The sequence below is a fragment of the Antennarius striatus genome, chromosome 5 (assembly GCF_040054535.1).
Source record: "Antennarius striatus isolate MH-2024 chromosome 5, ASM4005453v1, whole genome shotgun sequence".
Taxonomy (NCBI): Eukaryota; Metazoa; Chordata; class Actinopteri; order Lophiiformes; family Antennariidae; genus Antennarius; species Antennarius striatus.
Genome location: NC_090780.1, coordinates 2,040,234 through 2,067,771, shown reverse-complemented (window position 1 = coordinate 2,067,771; position 27,538 = coordinate 2,040,234). Strand labels below are relative to the sequence as shown.

The window sequence follows — 27,538 nt, the reverse complement described above, 5'->3', positions numbered from 1 at the left end:
AAAGTGCTGTCGCTGCCCTCGCTCTCCGACCGACAGAATAGAAACTTAATTTTCGTTTATGTTTTTTCTTTCTTTTTTTTTCAGAAGCCCTCTTTTTTTTTTTTTTTTTTTTTTTTTTTTATGAGGTGGTTTCCTGAAGGCAAAAACAACATGGCGTTACAAAAAAATACAACGTAAAGCCAACAACTGACAATCAGAGCACCGGCCACAACTAGTGTGTTACAGGCAGAAAACAGATGGCTGGGAGACGATTCAGCTAATAAAAAGAAGGGGATTTTCTCTTTTCCTTTTTTTTTTTCCAAGGGAGGTGCACACAAAGGCTAGATTATTTCAGTGCAGGAGGGAGCTGCACTGAAATAATCTTAAGAAATTAGGATTGCTGTGCAGAGCAGAAACTGCTTTTCATCTGATTTTTAAAAAATCGAATATAACCGCAAAAATAACACCATCTGTATTTTTTTTCAATGATAGAGAACATTCTGATAATCAGATAAAGAAAAGAGCACGACTAAAAAAAAATTGAAAAACAATGAAGCTAATTATAATTTGGGCGGTAAATATGGTTTAAATGCATTTAAAACATTACAGTTAACGTTGAATCAATGCTGCTCCACTTTTATTTGAAAGCTTTCATTATCGGTTGTGATGAATTTACTCAAAATAAAGTTATTAGAAATAAAGTTATGTGAGGTTTTGTCGTGCAGTAAATCATGCTTAGAAGTTCAATCACACATCGAAGAGGAGAGACAGGGAGAGAGAGGAAGAAGAAGGAAGACGAGAAAAAGACAAGTGACAGAGGGAGCCAGAAGAGAGAAAGATGGAGTGACAGAGGGAGAGAGTTAGCTGAGGCTTGATATGCTGACTACAGGCCGTTGATTTGGTTTCAGAGAGCATTGTTACGCTGCTTTGAATTAATGCCTCCCAAAGAGTCCAATTGTGATTCTTCGGCTGTGCTGACAGAATATTTGACAGCCTGGGGTGAGCTGCTGATCTCAGCTGAATCCTCTGTTCTGTGTGTGTGTGTGTGTGTGTGTGTGTGTGTGTGTGTGTGTGTGTGTGTGTGTGTGTGTGTGTGTGTGTGTGTGTGTGTGTGTGTGTGTGTGTGTGTGTGTGTGTGTGTGTGTGTGTGTGTGTGTGTGTGTGTGTGTGTGTGAATGTATGGCTGATACTCGACACATTCATACACCTACACATGTTCAGATATGTGTGGATGGGCAAAACAGTCAAAACGCCCACATGGGTGTGTACAGAGTTTTTTACACACACACACACACACACACACACACACACACACACACACACACACACACACACACACACACACATAGACCAAAATGAACATATAAATTCCACATTAAACAGCTGCTAACTCAGAGCTAACACGTACAAACACAAACAGCCCAGTTTTTAGGTAAATCTAATTAATTCAATCAAAATGAGACGTTCCTCGTCCTCTGAAAGAAGAACAGAATTCAGTCGTGACAAAAATTTCATGACAAGAAAACCAACAAAAAAAGTAATACCCCATTATACTGGCCCCGTTTCTGTAAAAAAAACTATTTCTGATTTTGAGTCAAAAGCTATTTTAATCACTTTAAAAATGTACCATAAGAAAGACTGAAAACACAAATTTGGAATTTGCTTATCCTTAAATGGTCATGAATACACTAATTGCATTTGCATTAATGTAAAAGTAAATTGGTGATAATCAAGGTATATGTGTGTAATAATGATCATGTACATGATCATCACGGTGATAATAGTCGATGGCGCTCGTCTCATTATTGGCTCATTGTGCAGAGTGAGGTAATGATGTGCAGCCCTGACTGTGTAACACGGCTTCATCACCACTCATTCTGCTTCTCTGCACAATAAGACTATAAAGAAGTAGCGTCAGGTTACATCAGACAAAACTGTAAGTGAAAACCACTTGAAGAATGGATTTTAAGGCTCCTTAAAGTCGCAAGAATCAATAAGAAATCATTTCTATATTTTAAATCAACAAAATGAAATTGGAGAGGAAATAATCAAGAGTAAAACCTTCAGTCAGCTTTGAAAGGAAAATCCTCAAAAAGTTAAAAGAATTTGTTGAATAATAAATTATTTCCAAAAGCAGAAAATTAATCAGCAACTCTTTTGAAAATTGATAATCATTTGAGTCAGCCTGTTAAGAAAAAAAAAATCACATTTCTGTGCTTCAGCTTCTGAAATGTGGAAAAAAAGCCACTTTTTTCAGTGTATTTGTTTTAATTATTTCTGTTGAAAACGAGGTTTAAAAATGACCCTGAAATTGTGATTTTCCCTTCTTGTCTTGTACTTTATAGACAAAACAATTAATCACACATTAGGAAACTAATCAAAACATTGATCATAATAATTAGTTATGATTTCCAACTCTGGTTGAAGTGTGTGTATCATTTTATCATCAGAAAACTTTCCCTCAAGCACTCATTACACTGCATAATTTATTCTCAGGCTTGAAACTCTGAATATTTGACCCAAACTTCCAAGAATAAACTCTGCAACACATCAAATAAAGACAAAGTGATTCATATTCAGATAAAACGCACAACGCCCCTCTAAAGCTCTGACTCGTTACGATCCGATGACTCGCCACAGTGACTCGCCGAAGCAGAAAATGAGTCAAAGGTAGATATTTATTAAACTTATGAGTATTTGCTCACGAGTGTCACAAAAAGTTGAGTATCAGTGTGATTTCATGGTTTTTTTGGAAGTTCCGTCATTCTCTTTCAGAGGTTCCCATCGTGACGGCGTCATAAATCTGACCGAGACCAAGATGAAACTTTTATCGGAATCCTCTTCAGAAGACGCTGCCTTATTAAAATTAATTGGAGAAGGAAGAGAAGAAACAATAGGAGGACCAGGAGGCTGGAGACTCACACAACTTAAGAGAGTAATTGCGATGCAGGTGTTGATTTCTTTGATGGATAATTCCTCTCTTCTCACCCTCTCCTTCCTCCTCTTCCTCACTCCTGTCTCCCTCCTTTCTCCCCCCTCCTTCTTGCCTTTACATCTTACTCTCCATCTCAAGTGCCGTGGCTCACCCTAATTAGAAATTCCCCCTCCGACCGGCTAAAATTGAATTGCCCATCATTTGCATAATGATAGCTCAGTGGACTGACGACCGATTTACCGCCAGATGAAATGTAGCAATCACTTACCAGAGTGACCATGAGGGAGTTTGGAGGTAAGACGGGGGAGGCATGGGGGATAGAAAGAACGGGGGGAGAGAGAAGAGAGGAAAGAAGCAAAGGTGGAATGGGATCACAAAGACAGAGCGAGGTGAAGCAACATGGAGAGAAATCTGACAGGTATTTAGGTTATTGTCTCCTGGAGACGCGTCGCTGGAGGGAAGGAGCTGTCCTCAAAAAGACCAACAAGGACACGTAAGGGCGCGTATGTGCAGTAGTTTCAGCACTATAAGACACACTGGACTATAAGATCCACCTTCAATGAATGGCATATTTTAAAACTGTTTTTATATATAAGGCGCACTGGATTATAAGGCGCACCTGGTTGAAAGGCACACCTTTAAAACTGTTTTCCCCAGAATAGGGGGAACAGCATGATAAGGCTCATAGAAGAGAAACTACAGTATTTTCCGCACTATAAGGCGCACCTAAAAGCCTTTAATTTTCACAGAAACCGACAGTGTGCCTTATAATCCAGCGCGCCTTATATTCCAATGGTCCTTATTTGTGGAAAAAGTTTTGAAGTAGGTCATTCATTGAAGGTGCACCTCATAATCATAGGCAACAGCAGTGGGGTTGAGGTTACAGCTGAGAGATGAGAAATCATTTTCAATGAATAGACTATTTTAAAACTTTTTTCATATATAAGGTGCGCTGGATTATAAGACGCACTGTCGGGTTTTGAGGAAACTAAAGGCTTTTAGGTGCGCCTTATAGTGCAGAAAATAATGTAACACCTTTCCTTCTGGTCAATGTAAGCACTCCTGTCTTTCACCTCTAATTATCATAGAGCACATTTCAGTCAGAGCTACTAAACTGTCTCAAAACTCTGGATATGAAACTCTTAAATGAGGTGCTGATCTCTACCTTCATGGCTTTGTGTTGTTTCACTTCTCTCTCATTAAAGGTCATTAAACACGACAGAAGACTCTCAATGCTAAAAGGACGCAAGACAGGTGGAAAAAGAATGCTATCTTCTCACATCCTGGTAGTTTTAATTTCTCAGTAACTTATATTCAGAATCCTGTCAACTCATCAGCTCAGCCAGTAAGCAAACAGCAAAAGTTTTACCGGCTGCTTAACTTCCTCTTAATCCTTTAAGAAACTGATGACATGAAGGTTGATCATTAGAACAAAGGACGGCGTCTCGTCCTGCTCTCAGAGGAGAAATAAAATCATAAATGAATGCTTCTGTTGTTGGACTGGATCTATTTTCAGCCTCCTCGAGTGGATGTTTGGCACGTTCCACTCCGTCCCTGCACAAGATCCTCGGGTGCTCCCGAGACACAAACAGTTCGTAAGAACCGGTCGGTCTTCTAACTGCATAGATGTTTGAGAACCAGTCCGAAACCTGCTGCATCACACACACAAACCAGCATGATTAACACACGTGAAAATCATCTTCTCTGCTTGCATCCATCTCATACTAAAATCAGGCCTGACGTCTCTGCGGCGTCACGTGAGTTTGTTTGAAATCAAACGAAGCAGGATGATCGTTGGGATGAAGCGAAATAACCTTGACACCGCGTCAAATCTTCTAAAATAAATTGCATATTTACAGAGGTGGGGTGGTGGTGGGGGGCGGGGGGGCAGAGGTGAGTGGTGTACAGGTCATATTGTTTCTAGCAGTCGGGCTATGAGGTTGGAAGCTCTGCCTGGAGTCTGATAAGGCCACTGTTTATTGTCTGACTTCCACTCTTTAACCTGAGGAACCTCACGCACACGGTACTTTCCACCCCTGAACCATTACCTCAATGAGCATGTGTGCATGTGTGTGTGTGTGTGTGTGTGTGTGTGTGTGTGTGTGTGTGTGTGTGCGTGTGAGTGCTTTGCATGTGATAGTCCTCCAGTGAGCAATCTTTGATTTCCATCAAAAGTTTTAACCTATTTAAAAAAGTTCTGTCGATGCTCAGTAACTGAGAAGTCACTGCAAAATGCTAAAAAAAAAAAAAATTTAAAAAGCGTTTAGAATGTCTCATAGTCAGCGCTCAAATCATTTATTCAATTTTTCAATCTCCTCTTCCTTCCTCCATCCATCTCTACATACGTGATCAGTGATCACATGTCACAAGTTGAAGTCAGCTGGTCCAGACAGGAGGGAGTTAAGTCCCTTATCTCTGCTCCCCAGAAGAAATTCCTACTAGAGGCCTCGCTCTGCTGGTTTCCTGCCTTCTTGCCCAATGCCCTATTTTTACTCATCAGGGCTCTAGAATACCAGGGGCAGCTTTTTCCTTGTCACTAACATATTTCCTGCCATTCTCACTCTGACATTTCTCCCCACGACACGCTTCACTCAAATCATTTCCCCCCTCTTTATGGGGCATAACCTTTCAGTTGGGGACATTCATATTCAAATATACCTGCCGTTAACGGAGCTCAACCGTCGCTCATTTCTCATGTGTTCACAGGTTTCTAACATCAGGTTTCCCAAAGTGTTAATTTGAAATATTTCTGAGCACAATCAGGTTTATTTCTTTTCTTTTATCTATTATGTTGTACCCCAAAACTAAAAAATGTATTTCTAGGATTTCAACAATTTTAAAAAAACATGCTAAACTCGGATTAAAAATGTTAAAAACAGCACAAAAACAAACCCTTTATCTGCTCTTCGTTTGAACCTTCTCTACAAGTCTTTGTCACATCTCTCTGAGAGGAGCCAGCTGTCAACATTACAAGAGGACCTTCTTTATGGTAAGCTTGAATGATCACTGTCGAGAACCCAGAAACAAAAAATTTGTCCAAACTAAGCAGAAAAAAAAAAAATCTGGTGCAATGGAAAATAATAACCTTAGTGGTTCTTGATTTTTTTTTTTTATTATATTTTCCGTTTTACGAAAAAAAAGATGAAAAGAAATTTGGACATATCAAAGAAAACTATACCCAAAAACCTTTAAAGGGGTATTTCCCTGGCAGCTGACGACCGACATATAAAATGTCGGTGCTGCTAGAAGACGCGCTGTCAGCTTCTTTGTCGTGTTAATAAACTAAACATCCTTCCGATGTAGAATCTAACATCTAATAACGAACATATTTCCCTTTTTTCAGCTATCGGAATTTTATGACCTTATTGTTACAGATGTGGCAGATTGTTGGCTACTGCGGCTAGTGTTGCTTTTAACTCGACACCAGCAGAGTAATCAGACACACACACACACACACACACACACACACACACACACACACACACACACACACACACACACAGACCTGTTGTGTTTGTCCTGGACTAAGCAAACAAGAAGGTTCAGCTCAGGTTTGCTGGTTTTCATCAGTCCAGACCCACAACAAAAGGGAAGCCCGGTAACCACGGCGCCCTCTCTGCTAGTTTAGTGATCTTTCATTACAAAACAAGATAAATAAAGATGAATTGGATCTTTGCTGTTGTCTTGATTTTGCAGATAAATAATAGCTAACAGAGATGAATCAAAACTCCGTCCATTCCAGATTTACCTTCCATCTGCTACCACAGCTCCACTCCTTGTGTTCTGTTTGCTGGAATCAGCTGCACATCAAGACCTCAATTCTCAGCTGGATTTTAGAGCGTTTCATAACCAGCCTGAGTGACAAGGTGAATTTTGAATGTGCTTCACACACACTAGGGCTCAGGAGTCCCTACTACAGAATGTGCAGTTAGAGGATTCAAAAGAGGACTGAGGAGAAGAATGAAAGGCAGTGGAATGGATGTCTGGGGAGACTTGATATCACTGACTAGCTTTTTTCGGGGGGGCAGCTTTCATCCTATTCATACACCAATACTGGTCTAATGCAGGTGGGTCGATAGTATTTAAAAAAAGAAGAAAAAAACCCCACTAATGGCAAATACAGAAAGCCCACTAGTGTGTTTCTTTCTCACCAAAGCCGTGATCACTCCTTGACAGTTAATGGAATGCAGCTTTCAGATGAGAATACCCGCACAGCTAAAGGATAAAGACGCCGCATTGTCCAAAATGTTCTACTACTTTTTCAAGATGACATTCGAGATGAAATGTAATAAATACGCTGATATTCATTTTCATGAGTTCCTTGGATGGCGGACACCTGTGCTCAAATCACAGCCTTTTGTAGTGAAACGCTTTTTTTTTGTCCCTTTACTGGGTACATTGATGAATATCAATATTATTTCCCTGTAGGAGGTAATGGTATTGAATAGTTGCCAAGCTGCTGGAAAAAGGGGGAGATTGCTCAGCTGACTGAAAAGAGCCATTCTCCATTTTTATCTCTCGGTCAGGATGTATTTGTGCATGTGACTGTGTGTCTGAATGCAACCCCATATTGGTGCATGTGTGCAAATGTGTATTTCATTTTGAGGGGGGGGGGGTGGGGGGCAGAATGAGCCGAAGCTTACTGCACCACTAGGCCATGTGACAAAAAAAGTTCACGTGTTGCAGGCAAAATACAGCCGGATGGAAAAGACTGTAATCAAACCATAAATCAGAAATCACTGAACTGCCACCCTCCAGCCCCCCCTCACTCTCTTTTTGGTTCCCACCCTCCCACTTCTGTGCTGCAGAGCTCCTCACATAGCATGTTATGTTATATATATATATATATATATATATATATATATATATATATATATATATATATATATATATATATATATATATATATATATATATATATATATATATATATATATATATATATATGTGATGCAGACCAGGAAGATGCATGATCCACTTCTTCCTGTGCAGCACATGCATGCTTTTATATATATATATATATATATATATATATATATATATATATATATATATATATATATATATATATATATAAAGCATGCATGTGCTGCACAGGAAGAAGTGGATCATGCATCTTCCTGGTCTGCATCACAGGGGAGAAAAATTCAAAATATATATATATTTTTTTTTTTTTTTTATCAGCGATCTCTGTGAGAAAGTGTTCCTGGATTGGTCGATGCAGTAAAAAGCATCAAATAAAAACATGACATGTGTGCATTTTCATTTCCATGTTTTGTTTTTTTACTCGACTACTCATAAATGCACGCGGCTCATAGTTTGTGTTGTCCGTGACTTTTCAGAGCGAGCCACCTGGTGCGCAGTAATATCAGGAGAACAGAGGGGTCATTGTGAAGGAGCTGTGTGATATCAAGGAGGGTGACCCATTTACAGCCCCCCGCCACAGAGCTGACAAGCCTCTGTTATGTCTCGGACATCTGGAAGCTCAGGGCTGCTCACTCCGCGTACGAGCCGCTTGTTTCCAGTGAGGAAGAGACGTGATCGCAGATATTTCCCACGCTCACCTATAGGATCAGGAGGAAAGGTTGCAAAAGTAGCAACAACAGGAACAATGACTTTTTTTTTGTCTTTCTGAAGGCGATCAAAATAAACTTTTAAGCTGGTCATCTTGCAGAGACAGCAGAGTCAAACTAACAGAAATAAAAATTTAACACTGTCCTTTGAAGGTGATGATTTAGCATGCATATTTTACAAAAATAACTGTAGCAACAGAAACTCAATGTTTGAATTAGAAGTAAGGATAAAGATTATAATTGTGTGAGAGAAATGCATCATACAAGCTTCCTAAAATGAATGATGTTTGTCCAGTGAAAACAAATACATGAATGCATATTGAAAGGCCAAAATGAGCCAAAGAAAGCAGACTTAACAAACCCCCCCCCCCCCCCCAACCCCCAGGGGTAACAAAATTATTCAGAGTAGACAAGGACACAATGAAAAAAAAAACATCAGCAAGAGAAACTTTCTCCTTCTTCATTAAAAATCTGCGCTTTAAATGAGGATCCAGAACTAAACTACATGTACAGAGATGTCTGCTTCAGCAGCAAGATAAGGATTCCAAAGTTTTTTTTTCTTCTTCTTCTCACAGATTATGGCCTGAGGTGAGCTTCCTGAGATGTCATATAAATTTTATTTTTTTTTAAAAACAGATAACACTATTGTAAGTGTGCATTTGTCCACAGCACATCTGGAATGATTCTACAGCAAATGCTCTAATTAGTTAGTAAAAAAATAAATAAAAAAAATCCCACTGTCATTTCACATTTGAAGACCAAACAATAGTTCTGTACCATGAGGTAATTAATTTTTGTGTGCTGAAGCAATTGGCTGAAAAGATTGAATCATCAGCCCTTGTTTCTCTTTTCCATGCAATTAAATCAGCATCTGAAAAAACAGGGTGTAAGCCGGCGTACCATTTAGGCAAAATTAGCATTTTTAATCACAGTACATTACTTTGATAACTCGGTAAATCTGTAGCAGCTGGAGCATCTGAGAGCGTTGTCACAGCCATTTAGTTCTGCATTTGCAACTAATACAGGATGATGAGAGGCAGCCAGGGAAGAAGAGGGAGTAAAAAAGGAGAGAGAGAGAGAGAAAGAAAGAAGAGAAACGCAACAGAGTGAAGACAAGAGGATGAGAATCCAAGGAGGTAGAAACAAAAGGATGGCAGGTGAGCAGAGCCGAGAAGAAAGAAATGTCACAGCAGACTTTGACGCTGAGAGGAGCTCAGCACTCGTCTCACCTATTTCACTTGTTACCTGTTAATCCCCAATTAGCTTATTCATCACCTTGATGTCAAACCAGCAAAAGTTGTCACTTTATGCACTAACCGAGTGAACGATGATAGAAAAAAACTCTTTAATTGTGGAAACATATCAAGAAGCAGGAGTCCTTGGAATGCAAATTAAATTAAAAGTGATGTATGAAGTTCCTGATGCTCCTTAGAAAGAGAGTATTGTCTTCAAAAATAAAGAGAAAATAAGAAATGTCATCGTAATGTGAGATGAGTTGGAAGCGTTGTTGAAAGGTCAAGCGCTTTATATATTATGACCTTATTTTTGTACTGCTTGACTCTCCAAGAGATATTTTACCCGTTACTTTCAGAAACATAAAGGTTGTCCTCTCTGGAGATCATTCGTTCAAACAGGATAACATACACTCACCGCTGATGCAACCAGGGTGAATGGTTTACATCTTCTTTTTTTAAGCTGTGGATTAAATAATACTTCACTTCGAAATGTGCCGTTACACCTAGAACAATAACAGTCACCTCTGCAAATACCTCTAGAACTATGAAGAAAAAGGGAAGTGGATTAAAATCATAAAACTTGGTAATAAATTGCTTTTACTCATAACTATACATCTTCTGCTAAATTTCAGTTTTAAAGGCTGGACTTTCACACCCAACAAGATGCAAATAACCACAGTATTTTCTGGACTGTAAGGCGCACCTTCAATGATGGGCTTATTTAAAAACGGTTTGCATACATAAAGCGCACTGGATCATAAGGCACACTGCCGGTTTTTGAGAAAAGGTGCGCCTGATAATGCCAAAAATACTGTATCTTGCTTTTACTTCACTACACACAATAACCCTATAAATATTAGTGAATTTATTATTATTTATGGCTGAATTTCTGGAAGATTAAGAAAAACATTTCAAAGAAATAAAAATTCTCACCTGGCCCAAAATTTTCCCACCAACGACAAAGGAAATTATAACATGTTGGAAAGGGTAGTAATAGCAAGTCATGTTCAGCTGTAGTTTCCCATTAAAATAACAGCAAACCTTCTCAATTATTTTTTAACCGCACTGAAAAAGATTGAGGTTGTCCTTTGTCGTGAGAACTTGTTGAAACCTGAGGTAGAAACAAAAGTCATTCTGTTGTAATGAAAGTAACGGAGCACAAATAATAGTGAAACTCTTGTTTTACGTTGGTATTTCCATGCTAATGTGCAAAGTACCTGTTCTAGTCTATTCTATTCTACCAGATGAAGCTAAACCCATCCATCTTTTCTTCATCTCTGTCAGATGTTTGCTACTGTCGCAGCATACACAAACATCACTTCACAGCTTAATAGTGAACCCCTAAGCCTCGCTTGGTGCACATTTATGTTCCTCCTCACGTCAACACATCTGGAAAGACACACAGAACACATGAAAACAAAAACCCCCCGGTCTTTATTGATATGTGGGTTTACATTTGAACATATATAAAAGCGTCAGAAGAAAGGCTTTATGGCACATGATCAACGCCCTGAAGGTGCGTTGGCATTCGACTGCGCCCGTTCGCTCTATCTTCGCCGCTCCATTGAGGAGACTAAGCAAGCCTTGTTTCCACTGATACACAGCTTTTTGATTCATTTAGCAGGCTTTTGTTATGTGCATGTTGGATTAAGCCTCCGACTGAAACTCAGCTGTGCGGGTGTGAGCATGCACACACGTGTGTGACAGCACCCACAAACCCTCAAACAGTCATTAGCACCATAGCGGTAGACCCCACTAATTATCTCATCATCGCAGCACCTCTCTGCTGCGCTCCGTGGATCTGATTTCCACAGTTCCCAGTATAATGATAGCATAGCGGTGCTGGACACACGAGTACATTTCCACGGGCTCTCAGGGGACTTATACTTGCCTCTATCCACTGTGTGACCAACATTAAAATAGCACCCCAAGAGGCTAAGTTGATTTGACAGGACACGTACAAGGAAAAGCTATTATAACCCCACGCCAGGCTGATTTTGTAAAAACAGCTTGGCAGGGCAGCCCGATCCATTTGCAGATCAAGCATCAGTGGATCAGAGGCAGCTGGATTTTTTTTTTTTTTAATACTCCATAACAAAATACACAACAAACCAACAGCTCATATTTATAGCTTGGAATTTATCTCTCTCGCTTTTTTTCTCCTATAATACAATCGTAAGAGCACTTCCACACTGTTGTGACTGGTCAGAAATTGCCACTATTATTCTGTATTATTAAATATTAAAAAGGCTTGCAATAAAACCAAATAAAATCTCTTGCACAAATCTGAGGACACTTGATTTAGTTTTATTTCTGAGGTCATTCAGAGAAAAGAGAGATCACTTTGTGCTTCATGGAAGCCGAAAAAACCTCTAACATTAATTACTGCTCGTATTTACAAAGCAGTAAGGAAGGAAGTGATAATAGAGGATTAGCTTTACGCTGTCTATTCAACTATCAAATGCCGTGATGTACCACATTTTCTTTGTACATCAGCCTTGTAACAGTTGAGCAGTGCAAACCAAATTTCCATTTAGAATTTTCAGACTTTGTCAAACCTTTACAACTTCAGATCAACCACCTTTTCTTCTCGTTTCCTTTTTTTGTTGTGTCTTTTTGTGTTTAGAAGTTGGTCTTTCAAGAAGAACATTTGGTGAAGACTGTTACTCTCGAATTGGTTTGGCTGCATTATGGAGAGGCGAAGCGACTGGAAGTCACACACTATACGGTAAACTGTGCAGTTCACTATCAAATGTAGACTGTATGAACAAGAACTGGGGTTTACATGCGACTGTATAGAAGCATTATTACTCTGCACCATGGTTTCACGGTTCCTGATATGGCACAGCCAATGAAATGGATGGGAAGCCAATTTATAGCTTAGAACCAATGCACACATCGATAATAGGAAAAAATAGATTACAGTAAATCCATGGTTCAAAAGCTGCATACCTTTGAAATGTCAAAGGGGAAACCACAACGGATAACTCATCTCAAAACTCATTTCAACTGCACAGCGCACGCTGTATTACAAATATTCAACAGTCTGTCTTTCCCTCCAGGTATTTTTCAGCCAAACACTCTATACATTTTCATCTGAGATGAGAAAAAAGGAAATATATTCTTCACTGGCAAGCAGCCAAACCAATTTAATTACATTCCAAATGGGTGCAATCTCCAAGCAGCAATGAGCCAGTGTTGTATTTCTCAAACTTCAACAACCTTCTTGACTTTCTGGGAGTAATTGAAATCTTCCACTCTGGTTGATTATACGTAGCAGCAGGAAGTACAACAAACCAAACCAAAAGGAACAAGTAGATCTGGCTCACGGAACGGGATGCTTTAGCCAATTTGTAACTTCATCAGCGCGACTTGATACAGTTTCTCTGAAGTCGATTAAAAGAACGTTTTGGTGGTGGAATACTTATGTGCCAAGAAGAGACTGACTAATGTCAGCGAAATCCTGTCACCGTTTGATGACAGGTCGTATCTTTTCAGTTTGGATTCTTTCTACATGTTTAGAGCCACATCCAAAACATACAGATATAATACTTCTGATGGGAAAACATTCATTCGACACATCCAAACACACACCTGACACTTTGCAAACAGTCTGCAGTGCCAGGAAGTAACACTTTAGAAAAACAAGCCATTGCAGTCATTAGCAACAAACATCAAAATTTGTAAAACTGTAACATTTAATGAAGGAACTTCTTCATTTTTTTAAAACTTTAAATGTTTTTCAAAAATTTCTTTAGTGACAGTGATGATGAAGGTATTTCAAATGAAAGTTTCAGGCTTACAGCATGAAAGGCTCTGCGAAAGCTCAAGGCTTACTTTACACTGCAAAGACAAACTTTGATCTGGAAAAGGTCCAGCCGTCCACCAGGAGAGTAATTATTAAGAAAAATTACTGTACTCTTCGAGGAAAACAGAAATTAACTAAAATCTCATTTTCCTGCCTCATTAAGTAAATACCTAAATAAAAAAATACACTAATCCCTTATGTATTCGCGCTTCAAGATGCTTCACCTCATCGCGGATTTTTAGTAGGTAGTCACATGATACTGTACGCACATTCCGTGTATTAATGAAACACTTAAAAGCACTTTAAACAGTCTATCAGAGTGTGGGAAAAGGTAACATAGATAGAAAGTGTTTTAATATCAGTATGGGAAGGGTTCATAAATGTTTAAATTACCGTAAATTATAAAATAAATTGCAGAATTTCATTATTTGCGGGTGGATCCTTGAACACATTAACTGCAAGTAACAAGGATTACTGTACATCAATAGGTTTTACCTTTAAAAAGTGAGATCTTGAAGCAATTATTCTGTCAAATCAGCCGTTACATTATAACCAATAACAGATGAAGTCCTGTGTATGACATTAAGCCGAATCCAACCTGGGGAGGGACGGGCGCCGCCAGGTTCATTTGCCCAAAACACACCATATGATGGCAACCGCGGGTGGTCTGTGGTGCCCCAACAACCCTCCGGGGTTATGAGATAGTGTAGGCTAGGCTAGGATAACCAGGTACCTGTGTACCTGGTTAAAAGCTGCAGGTCTTGTTGGAAAGAAGACAGGGTCACGGTCATCCAGCGGTCACTGATGAGTTACCGCTTGCTGACAGGATGCTGTAACACAAATTTGGGACTTCGGGGTCAAGCTCTTGTAGAGTCCATTTTTCAGAACTGTCTTGGCAGAAAAATGAGACCTACACAATATTAGGTAAGTGCTAATGTTATGAACAGGAGGTATATAACCACACCTTTCTCTCTTTCTCTGTTTCTGCTAAGGAATCTGTCTCAAAGACCAGCCGCTTGTCACTGCCATTGTGTTTGGGGGTATGCCATGCCCTTTGGGCAAAAAACATCTTTGATGATGTTAGCAAAGATGCTAGTACTGAGGCTGAACACAAGACTGAGCTTCGTACATCCCCAAACTGACATACAGCAGACAAGGTAAATCAGTGAACACAGCAATAGTGAGAATTGAAGCAAAGCCATCGTCAACTGGATCACAGTGGACTTCACAACAGGAGATCAATAAAGTAAGTTTTGGTACATTATTTCTTTTTTTGTACCAATAACTCTCGGCAATACATCTTATAACATTGCAGCAGCTCCTATACATATACAGTCAGTGAATAATTACTTTGAGGGAGTGTGGATTTTGAAATATGAGGGCAAAAGCTGGGGAAAAAAAGACATATTGCAGCAAATCACATCCACATTTAAAGTACAGGGTGAAGTTCTCCTATAAGATTAAGTGCTCTTATTCGACGCTGTTATCTTGGGTTGTCATTGAAAATGAAAGGGTAGCAAAAACTATCAACACACAGTGAAGGGAATTCCTGGAAAGTAAGGCAAAGCAACAATGAAAATATTATGAACAAAGCCCAAAAGTGCCAGAGGTGGTTTACTAGACTGAGGCGAAATGGGGCCTGAGGGGACTGTGGGTTTGAAGTGATAGGGAGGGGAGCTACACACACACACACACACACACACACACACACACACACACACACACACACACACACACACACGCGCACATACACACACACACACACACACACACACACACACACACACACACACACACCACACACACTTGGCACAGAAGTAAGCTGTACAAGGAAAAGGACCGATCCTTGGTAGAATAACCACCCAACTAACTTCCTGCACATAATGCAGTGACTCAAACATGATTTACTGACAAAAAATGTTACATCACAAGTTGCAATGGTTACAAAAGTTTTTAAAGTCCTATCATTGACTGTCACACCCTGCAACGACGATTGTCACTATTGAGAGACTTTATTCTGGAACAGCATGACCGGTAAAGCCACTGTGACAACTAGTTAAAGAAGAATGATCACCCTGACTTACCGACTGTGTTTGATCACAACATTCACTGTTAATACTGAAACATTCACACAGTGAAACATTTATCACCACAGAGGTTTAGTACGGCCATTTCTTCACAACATACCAGCCTTTCAGTGGACTGTGCTCTCACACGTGTGTTCATTTACACTAACCAAGTGCAGACATGCATGGATCTGCATGTGCGAGTGTGAGCGACTACCTGTGAGAGAATGTAAGTGCATTGTAGTGCAATGTAGTGCAGTGTGTGTACTCAGCAGTCTCTGAGTGTGGACCTCAACCAGCCATCTCCAGTTCTGTTTGCACAGGATTGGCTCAGGAAGCTAAGACAACTGTTCATGTTTGCCTGTGTTGAAAACCCTCTCTTAATACACTCGACAGCTGCATTCTTCCACAGTGCAGACACTGTTTATCAGCGTTGTTATACATTCATCCTATGGAATCTGTTAGATCACACCACCCCCACCTACATGCTCTGAGGAAACGCCCATGTGGAGCCACAGGATTGATATACCAACAACTAAACTATGTGCTACGTTCCCTCTGTTCTCTGTCTCTACCTGGATCAGCTGACAGTTTAGAGTAGAGCACAGTAGAACTTTATTGATCCTTTAAGGAGGTTCCGTCAGGTAAATTAACTTCTCTGTTGCACTACACACAGCACAGTGAGTACACAAAAACACAGAAAAAGCACACAGAAAGCACCAGCACATAGAAAATAGTACCAACACCAAATACAAAGAGTAACCCATCAAGAGTTTAGCATCAAATGCAATGATTGTGTGAAAGGGGGCGAGTTCTGAGGACTATCTCCACCAAAAAGCTGATGATGAAATTATAATCAAAGCTGTGCAATATGATAGAGCAGTCATATCTGATATCTTTATTAATATCCATCATTTTCATAAATATTGTGATTTTTATCACAATTAACTAAAGAATAGCACCTTATATGAAATAAAATTACATTACATTATATATATCAACGTGTCCCAAGGCCACATTTATAAAATCATTCATCTAGATTAATTATTTGGTGCATTTATAAACTTACTTTAGGTACAAAAAAAAGCTAACCCTATTATTCTGCACTATCCAGAGTACCAAAGTACACAACCTGTCAGAATACTCCTCTGATTAGCCTCCTTTAGCACCCCCCATACACACACACACACACACACACACACACACACACACACACACACACACACACACACACACACACACACACACACACACACACACACACACACACACACACACACACTTTCTCCCTTTAGTGTTTCATTTCCCACTATAACTGTAAATGACTTTATCGAGCTATTTCTCCTAGTGCAAGCAGATAGCTGTCACATCACAACAAAGGATGGAATATGCAGTTCACTGAAAAAAAACAAATTGCCAAATGAACTGTGAGCTCTTTGCAGAGTGTCGAGTGTGAAAGTCGGCGATGATGAGCTCCGTCTGTGCAAAATATGAAATGTTGATATGGGCTTCTCACACAATCATTACACTAATTTATGTACCAACGCCTGACTTACTCAAATCTGCCAAGGCTAATAACTGCACCCATAATCTCCAGCATCTGGAATAATCACTTTGTGGTCCATTTGTTTATAAATTACATGTTGAATTGCCCTAATGAAGATCTGATTACTTATTTGAGGAATTATTACATCAAATGTTTTCTTTTCATCCCAATCATGTTGGTATTTTAATTATAAAACAATTGCAGCAACAGAAAAAATTATACTTCAAGACAGTTTACAGCAGGGATGCTAAAACTGCTGCAAAAATAGAAAAAGAAAGTAGTGCACTTCCTGACCTACAGTCTAAACCACATGCATGTGGATGACTTTAAATGTCAACATTAAGTTTGTTTGATACCCTCAGAGAAGCAAGATATAGAATTACATAACAGAAGGTCACAGTGCTTTTGAGTATTAATATTGGCCTTGTCTTATTGTGTGTGCATGTGTGTGCATGCGAGCGTGCATGCGTGCGTGTGTGTGTGTTAAATAAGTTTATTGAGCTTATCTCTATGTGAACCTGCTGTACTGTTACTTTATGATAGTAAATGCTAGAAATTGGGCCCCACGATTCACCAAAAAACTTACCTGGAGACAAAAACTTTGGAAATATGTTTAAATCAAGTGAAATAGATGTTTTTTCCAGCTTACCTGATTGTTTTTTTTAACACCAGTGGAAAGGGTGGACCCCACAAAGTAGCAAGGTTAAGTGGGACCCCGTGAGGTAGTATAAGTGAGTATGTGTGTGTGCGTGTGTGTGCGAGCGTCTGTTTAATACGTTTATCAAGCTCATCTCTATATGAACCTGCTGTACAGTTGCTTTAAGATGTTTAAAGAACTTACAAAGCCATATTGTGCCGACAAGAAAAGGAAACATTTCTAAAAATAGGGGTTTTTTTTCTTTTTTAGAGTGATGATAGAAAAGGAAATGAATCTGCCTTGAAATGCTACTGTAGCTCAGTGAAGAATACACCAATTCTCAGAAGCAGACAGAGCTTAGACCAGAGCACAGAAATGAAGTAAATCATGTGAAGCACTCCTCTCTCTTCTCCTCCTCCCTGTGTTTCACACACACATACACACACACACACACTCACCCATGTATTCATTATTGAAATCCATCAATCAGCATTTCATGCATTTTGGGTTTGAACCTCACCAAATGCACTAAAACAATAAACGTCTGTCTTTCAAGTCGCTATCTGAACTGGAACACATCTGGTGGCGAGGCTCATTCTGGTTTCCACACCGTTGAATGACATTAGGGACTCAATGGTGAGCTGAAAAATAAAGTACCCCTAAAAAAATCTCTCTGTGTTTTCCCTCCATCCTCACAGCCCCTTCTTTCTGTCTCTTTACACACAAACCAAAAATCTTCTCCCCCCACCTCCCTGCACTAACCGGCTAACCTCTAAAATGCTATTCCACAGCACCATCCCCCAACCAATCAAGAAGTGAATATAAAACACCACAAGGAAACCGTGTGGTGGGGGTAGACAGACAGGCTGAGACAGACATAGAGCGGAGGCTATTACAACTGAGGAACAAGTGGCCTCCAGAGGTGAAGACAGTTTCAAACGTCTTGGCGCGTTGACGTCCTTTACACCTCATCCAGCGGAGGAACCGTAGATTCACTCCCGACTGTATTTGAATTTCAAGGGGAAGTCATCATCAGGGTTAACATCATTTAATGTCGGGGGCAGGAGGGGGTCAGTTCTGATTGGATGTCAACGAATGTCCAAATTGGGATTTCTTTAACGTGTATCTCATATGTCACCAATTCTGAAAGTCAGGCTTAAAAAAAATTAATCCTTACGATTTTCTTATAATAAACTGATTTAATGGCTCATAGGCTGTGATGTGATGGCGGTGTGGAAATTTGGATTATGGAACTATATCACAAAAGTATAATGGGAAGAGTTTTTAAAAATGTCCTGTATGAATAAAGCAATCAATCATCGACATAAATAGGCTGTTTCTGCGGACCTATGTGATTAAGTGGCTAACCAGGCAGGATAAACTATACCATCTATTTCCAGCTACACATGACTTATGACCCTCTTAACACCTCTAGTACCTCTGAGTCATGTCTGGTCCAGATTATAAAGTACCCAGCAGGAGTACTGCAGAGTCTGGTTGAAGCTCTGTCAGCTTCATTATCCCGTAGGTTAAACTCAAGTCCATGGTGGCGAATCCCTCTTATGGTCAGCACAGCATCCTCTTGACCTGTGCTTCTAAACAGTCAAGTGCTGTCCTCAAATACCCCATGAAACCTCATGTAGGTGCAGCTGCAGAATAGAAAAACAGTACCATTGATGTGATGGCACCAACTTTCAATATTTTTTTTTAAATAAACTAAAAAAAAAACTAGTTACGTCCGTTTGCAGCTCACGATTTCACAATTCATTTGTTTTTTTTCTCACCTTATTCCTGTTTTTTTTTTTTCTAATGTTAAAACAAGTGATCAAAAGATCAAATCTTCATAAATGCAGTTTTCTCCTGCTGTAATGTTCTGCGTACACAGAGCGCAGTCTAAACCCCACAGCTCCAGAGAGCAGCACTGTAGCTACTTATCATTAACTCAAAGACACAATCAGCCCCAGGCGATCCAGCTTCCCTCCATAACCTTTTGACATTGCTGCTGGGAAGGTAAATGAGAGACGAAGTTAGACCCAGAGAGGGGGGGGGGGGCAGAAAGACTTGATTATGAGTAGCACCAGGGAGTGGTTAAACCAAAAAAAACTAACTTCACAATGAAACTCTTTCAGGGCATTTTTTTTTATTTTAAATATAAAGAATGATATTCAGCCCCTGCCTTCATTTTTATGTTATATATATTATTCTACTCTCTGCATTAGAATGAGCTTTCAGACTGTGTGTTCCCTCTTACAGCCATGCATGGGTTAACATTTTCCCAATGAGAACGGTCGGTTGGTATATTGCAACTCGGACTGGCCAGTCAGCAGAATGTTATGAATGGGCACAATGAAAAACCCCAAGTCCACACTGTTGACCCAAGAATGCTTGCTTCCATGTAATTAACTTTTCTCTGTGTACAGAATGAGAGGCTGCTGGAATAACTCTCTTTTTTTGTTTCTATTACAGTTATATTTTGAAAAGTTGGGGGGGGGGGGGGGGCAGTCCAAGAATTCAAAATGGAAAACATTTTCGCCTGTCCGTACTTTGAAGTATCCCATGACTAATACAGCGATTCGGCTAGCTGTGGAAATGGAACGGACCACTTCAAAAAGGGGTGGTTCGTGCTGTGCAGAAAGCTGGCCTCGCTGCTCTTTGAGCGGACGAATGTCAGCTGCTTGTTCCTGGACTCGTATGGAGATTAACATCACAGCATCACAAAGTACAACGTGTGGGAAAACCTGAATAAATGCATAGGCGAGGGTTAAACATGTAAGACGCAGCTCACCTCAAGGCATTTCAGCAATTATGTATGCACTGCATGCACACACACACACACACACACACACACACACACACACGCACACACACATATACACACTAAAAAAAGCTCACATACATTCCTTTACTACATTAAAATAACAGTGATGCTTTATAGTGTTTTAGCACGAAGTACTGGCACTGCTAAAAGTATTTATTAATGTTTGCTCTGCACTGTCAAAACATAGATACTACTACATAAAATGATATATAAATATAAATATATATACAGTGCGCCCTCGTTTCTCGCGGTTAATGCGTTCCAGGAACCACATGCAATTAACGAATTTCGCGATCGAGTGAAAACCTATTTATCTTATTATTTACGGTAATTTAAACATTTATGAACTCTCCCCATACTGATATTAAACCACCTTCTATCTATATTACCTTTTCCCACACTCTGATAAACTGTTTAAAACACTTTTGTGTCTCACGGAAGTCCGAGACTCACGAACGTAGCCCACTTCCGGATACCGTCAGCCAATAGAATGTGTCTACAGTATCACATGACTGCCTACTAAAAATCTGCAATGAGGTGAAGTCGCGAGTGTTGACGCGCGAATGTGTGTTTATATTTACATAAATACATATATACACAGATGATGATGATGTATAAATAGGCAGACAGACAGATAGATAGATAGATAGATAGATAGATAGATAGATAGATAGATAGATAGATAGATAGATAGATAGATAGATAGATAGATAGATAGATAGATAGATAGATAGATAGATAGATAGATAGATAGATAGAACTTCTTTAAACCATTGGATTACACCCCTACAGTGTAAATACAGTATAATTACACAAGAGCCTCTCTCTCTCTTTCAGTGTGATGTTGGAGGGAAGAGCGATGAGGAGAACATCTACAGTAATCTATCCAACTTCATTTCACCAGAGTGATTTTGCCTGAGGGGTATGAACAAGTCATAATGCATTTGACAAATAGTCTCCTGCTAAAACAGGCATTTGCAAAGAAGTGGCCTTCAGCACTGGTATACACAGCTGAGTGTGCGTTGAACAAACAAGCCTCCCACTCAGCGAGGAAAGATACAGAGAGGCTTCAGAAAGATTAGAAGGAATCTTGGGCGAAAAGTAAAGATGACTCACGGTGATTGTGCAAGCGCAGGACAACGCGAGTTGGATGGAGTTGAGAGGGGCAGCAGAGCCGTGGGGTTTGTGGCAAAATACAAATCGACGTTTCTCTCATGTGTTCTTTGCGTTGCTCTGAAATGTGGATGTACTGCTCAACAAATTTACAATGAAATGTAAGCACAATGGCATTTTTGACAATCAAGCAATGGAAAATGCACCAGTCAACATCTGTGATTGTGACATGCTGCCTTTAATATAATATCTAATTTCTGTAAAAGCCCTACATATAGGTAACAAGTGTTCATACAAGATTGTGGAACTGGATTTTCCTGTCAGCCCATAATTCTGGCACGAATCAATCATCAGATAGAACGTGGCCAATCAGCACAAAGCAGTTTCAGCTTACATATTCTAAATATCCCTATTACATATATGTATATGTGTATATATATATATACTGTATATATATATATGTATATATATAGATAGATACATATATATATGTGTGTGTGTGTATATATATGTATATACATATACTGTACATACATATATATATATATATATATATATATACACATATTGTGTGTCATATTGTTGTCATCTTTAATAATACACACTGATTTCTGAGCACTCTGCCACTTTCACACTTTGTTGTCTTCACTAGGTGTAAAGGTTGGTGAGCCAACGAGTCTCGATTGAGACGGTTTGTGTATTTTTATACTAAATCATTCCAACTAACTACATAAAAGCCGCGAGATTAAATGATAACTTTCATAATATTTGCAAGCTTCCCACTTAACACCTGCAGGTGATGCAGCGTGAGGCCGTTGTTACCACAGCACTACACCAGGAGGTCACCGCCATCCTGCTCCTGATGTGAAGCTGCCATTAAGAGGAACCATTACCAAAAGAAAGAAAAAACACTCAGCCTCTGCATCATTAATCAGCAGCACAGCACACATAATATGTTGCTTTACATCTCAGTCACAACTGTTCCTTTAGTAATGATGATGTTAGACGAGTCTGTCCTCCAAACCCAAACCTGCTTCTTTAGCAGACCAACAACCTTCATGCTCACTGAATCATGACAACCAGTACAGATGATTGTGTTAACACTACAAAACCTCTGTCAGAGGCCCAGGTCTCACTACGATCTGTAATATATAGCTGTAGCTACTGTGCATACGTGCACCATAGGTGTGTGAGACACACACACACGCACACACACACACACACACACGCACACACAAGAATGAGCGCTGAAATATTATCACAAGGACATAAAGATTAAAACAAACACCTCCTGCGTGAGAGCATTCTGTTCTCGCTTTATTACCGATCTAATCCAAGGTTGGTTTAAGATTAACTTCAGCTGTAGGTTCAGTTTATGTTGGAGCTGAAGGGGTGGAAGTGGAAGTTAAAGCAGTTCAGGAGTGAATGAAAAGCACCTATGTGTTGTAATTCAAACCTCCATGCCGGAGTGTGTGTGTCATTCATGTATGCATACAGGTGAGTGTGTGTGTGTGTGTGTGTGTGTGTGTGTGTGTGTGTGTGTGTGTGTGTGTGTGTGTGTGTGTGTGTGTGTGTGTGTGTGTGTGTGTGTGTGTGTGTGTGTTAACAATTCAAATATTGTGCTGTGCTGTAATGTTTCACTTTGTCATCAGAAAATGTTAACTGCCTGCTGGCTTCCCTCCAGGCGTGAAGACAAGCGAGTCCATGAATGGGTGTGGGGACAAAACCTTCTTCTCAGGCTGCCAGATGTTTACACAGGTTTTACCTTGACCACATGAAAGACAACACAACTAGCCCTGTTGTTTATCGTGAATAATAATCTCGGGCTGTTTGGAGGACTTGTACATTTCTCATTTGTCTAAATGCAAATATGCAAAGAGTCGACGCAGGTGAACACCAGCGATAGTGGGGGGGGGGGAGTCATGTTCATGAGGTTCAACAGCAATATCCAAAAACTACACAATACAGGACATTTAACAATGTTGAGAAAATACATTCATGAGGCCCCCCCTCTAAAGGATCTTTATTTTATGGCACTTTAATTCAGCATTAAAAGTGATTAACAGCGGCTCAATAAAAGCCATTCTGTGTCAAAACGCGCACCTTGTCATGTCGATCATGCAAACTTTAAAAAAAAAATAGCAATAAATTCATGAAAAAATGCAACTTGCTGAATGTGGACTAATTAGAATATAAATGATAATGTGTCCATCTGTCTGGATGAAAACATTCTGTGATGAGGCACATGGATGAGCGCACCGGTGCTCAAATGCGAACTAAAAAGCCATAAAGCACTAAATAAGAGCCTCGCACGCTTTCACCACATTCATCACATGTAAACGCGATCCCAAACACTTGTTTATCGGTCTGATTGTGCGTTGAATCGTGCAAAATCTACGGGGAACAGAGCAGAGTGCGTTTCCGCGTCTACCTCCGCAAAGCTTAGAATAAAACAGGGAACAACGTGCTGGTGTGATCAGGAATAGGAATAAAAACAAGGACTGGTGTGGTTCGGAGTGTGTGGTGCGCTCCAAGTCAGCTCACAGGACAGAAAACACAAACGAACCCGCAGGTTTTTCATCCACTTTTTAAATTCTAATTAAAGCCAAACCGCGCGTAAGAGCTCCAGACAGGTGTCTCAACCATTCTGCAAATCAGGATAAAAACAAAAAAATACAAAGTTCAGACTCCAACTAATTCATCCCGAGGGAGCTCTAAGTGCAGCACTTGTCACTATTGCCTTCCCAACACAATTACGCACGGTCGTGGATGCGCAATAAGGTTTTTTACGCCGTGTTCGCGCACACGCGTTCATCCCAAGCAAACGCGTAAAAAAAAAAGAGATAATCGTTACCTTGTTGGAGTGGTAATAGTCCAAACCGGAGTCAGTCGGTAACGTACATGAACCCACGCTTGAGGGGGGAGCTGGATAAAATCTGACGTCCATCTCAGAGTCCGCAAGACTGACGGCATGAAAGCGTAGCTCCAAAATACCGGTGCGCCTTCTCTCTCTCTCTCTCTCTCCCTCTCTCTCGCTCTCTCTCTCTCCTGAACGCACTCAAACACCGAATGAAAAGTATCAGAAGAGGAAGAAGAAGAGGAGGAAGACCCGAGTCTTCACTCTTTACATGCGTCCTACAATTTACTTCAGCACTATCTGGGCTTTGGGTTCGGTGATGCTGTGATGCACCATCTCTGGAAAGTTGATTAGGAAGGAGGGAGAAACAGAAAAGGGGTTGGTGGTGGTGGCTCTGTGGTTACACAAAATGAAAAGTTCGATGACCATAAAGTTGCTCTTGAGCAAACCGAGGCGGTGGAGTTATCAGGTGGAGATGCAGAGTTGTTCTGTCAGTCTCCAACAGGAAAAACTTTTAAAAAAAAAAACAGAAAAAAAAACCCTGTCTGTGTTCCGGTCCTGGTTCCCAAACGCGCCGTATCTTTGTCATGTGGGAGCGCTTCATCCGTCCACGGAGGACCTGCCAAGCTGCGACCCCTACCGGTCAGAGCAGGGAAACGCAGGCGGGAGGAGGAATGAGTGGCTCTGGGAGACACACTTCACCTTAAAAAATAATTTACTCTGTTCCACGTGATTTGGGAAAAGCTGGTGTCACACTTATTGTCTAAACGGCACGTATGTCAAACTCCTGGCCCTGGGGCCAAATGTGGCCCGCTACATCATTTTATGTGGCCCGCGAGAGCATAAAAGGTCAGTGTCTAAAAAAAAATAGGTAAAAAGGTAAAAATTTCCTACAATGCAGTAATTCAGCCCATTTTAACTCTGACAAAAACGTTTTGAACAAAGTTAATGTTCCAACTTGTGTTTGATGTTTTTTGTCTTTATTACATCCAGAGAAGCGGTGAGGTATTGAAATTATCGGTGTTTGTGTGTTGTCCGTCCACCTGTCCACCAAATATCCTCACAACCATTGCAGATAGAAAGATGAAAGAAAAAGCATATTACTCAGGCAGCGAAGGGGATGAAAATGAGATGTTGACCTTGACAAAACTAGGTCAAGGTCAAATTTTCACTTTTATACCTTTTTAGGTACACATCTCAGAAACCTGATGAGATATAATCACAAAACAAAAAGCAAAATTTTCAGGAAATCAGAGGCACAAAAATGTAATGATGTCACAGGATGTTGTGTCTCCGACGGCCTCGTTTACATGGATAGTTTGATCACTGATGGACGGAGTTAAAAAGATTCATGTTTTAACAGCAAACATATTTTTTCTGTGCACCTGTAATGTTTGTAACTTGAATAAGTAATAAATGACTAGTTATTAAACATTAAGGAGTAGTTACATTTATTTTACATTGCATTGACTTACATTTAGTTACATTATCACAATGCTCACTAAGTTATTGTAGCTACACTTGTTTATTGCCAATAATAAGCGTAATATTTACATAGTTGGATCATAATTACAAGAACATGGTGTTTTTCATGAAAAATTATGGCCCACTATGTTTAATGGAACTTTATCAGTGACAGTATTTTGCAAGTGTAATTGGTGACCTGGAGCTAAATTTGAGCATTTTATATTCCGCTTGTTTTAATTAGTTTTTTTGAAAATTGTATTACATTTGACCTCAAGTAGTTGTGTCTCAGAATCTAAAATCAACAGGTTGAAGTGTGTTACTCATTTAACATATCATGCAGTGTCAGTCTCATGTAATGTCATTTGAAAAGTAGATTTTAAATTCTGCAGATATTGAAGGAAAACAAAAAAACCTTCCATGACTGGGATTTTACGAAGATACAAACATGAAAATCCAGCCGCAAATGGGAATAAACATCCTCTGTCCTCATCGCAATCTTTATAATGTCAGACTGGATCGTCACCTGAAAGAGAATTTATTTTTTACGCTGAATAGATTTCATCAGTTTGATATGAGGTTAATCTGCATAATTGAACTCATAAAGTTGACTCATTTTCACTGAACTCTTGTCCCTTCTCTCGACTCGTTTAGGTCTGTGTGGGGTTGTGTTTTGTTATTTTCCTCACCTCATTTCATCTTGATTCTTGTCTTCTGGCCAGCAGGAAGTTGAAATGAGGCTAACAATAGATAGACTTGGGATAATGGACATGGCTGCTGTGTTCTAGTTTTGACCCTTACATCTACGTGTTCATCATATGTGCACATACCTGGATGAAACACACACACACACTCACACACACACACACACACACACACACACACACACACACGAAACAGTCGACACAACAGGATGCAGACGCTGAACAATGTCCAACCAGAGATTCAGAAAAGGCGTAGGGAAGGGAAAAAAACATTGGCCTCTGCCAAATGTGCATTACACTGTGTTTGAGAACAGAGTGGAGCGACTCTGTTTCCACTCATACATGTAGGAAAGTGTCTTAGCGTGTGCATGTTTTCCAAAGCATGTACGTTACTCATCTATAACTTGCATTATAACACTTTATGTGGGAGTTGTGTTGGTTTGTTTGTATTAACCAAGCTGCTATTGTCATCCCAGCGGGTAACATGCTGCCCCCCCCCACCCCCCCACCAGGATTGTGTTTGTCTGTGTCACTGCTCTGTGGTGTTCAGTGGGTCTGCTTTAATACCAGGCACAGATGTGTTACACCAGCTCAGGCTGCCCCCACCCTGAGGTCGTAAGGTCAAGTGTTGCAAAGATAGAGGTTTACTGTCTGTTGTCTGTCTGGTTGTTCTCGGCTCGTCTCTCACTTTTCTCCGTCTCTCAGTCACGACTACAGCAGAAACCGGCACCGAACACAGAGGAATCTGGAAGAAGTCTTGCTTTCATAGGAAGGAAATGAAAGCAATTCTTTTTTTATGGCTA

At 40.0% G+C, this 27,538-nt stretch overlaps 1 protein-coding gene across 4 annotated transcripts in view; it reads right to left on the bottom strand.

The window, feature by feature from the left end:
• The window catches only part of tox2 (TOX high mobility group box family member 2), a 96,264-nt gene extending 71,424 nt beyond the window's left edge, over nucleotides 1-24,840 (bottom strand). For all 4 annotated transcript variants that reach the window (XM_068314304.1, XM_068314306.1, XM_068314303.1 and 1 more), the window contains exon 1: nucleotides 24,565-24,840. In XM_068314304.1, the coding sequence (XP_068170405.1) occupies nucleotides 24,565-24,657 (93 nt within the window). In that variant the 5' untranslated portion in view covers nucleotides 24,658-24,840. The remainder of the gene's footprint in view (nucleotides 1-24,564) is intronic.
• Between the last annotated feature and the right edge of the window lie 2,698 nt (nucleotides 24,841-27,538).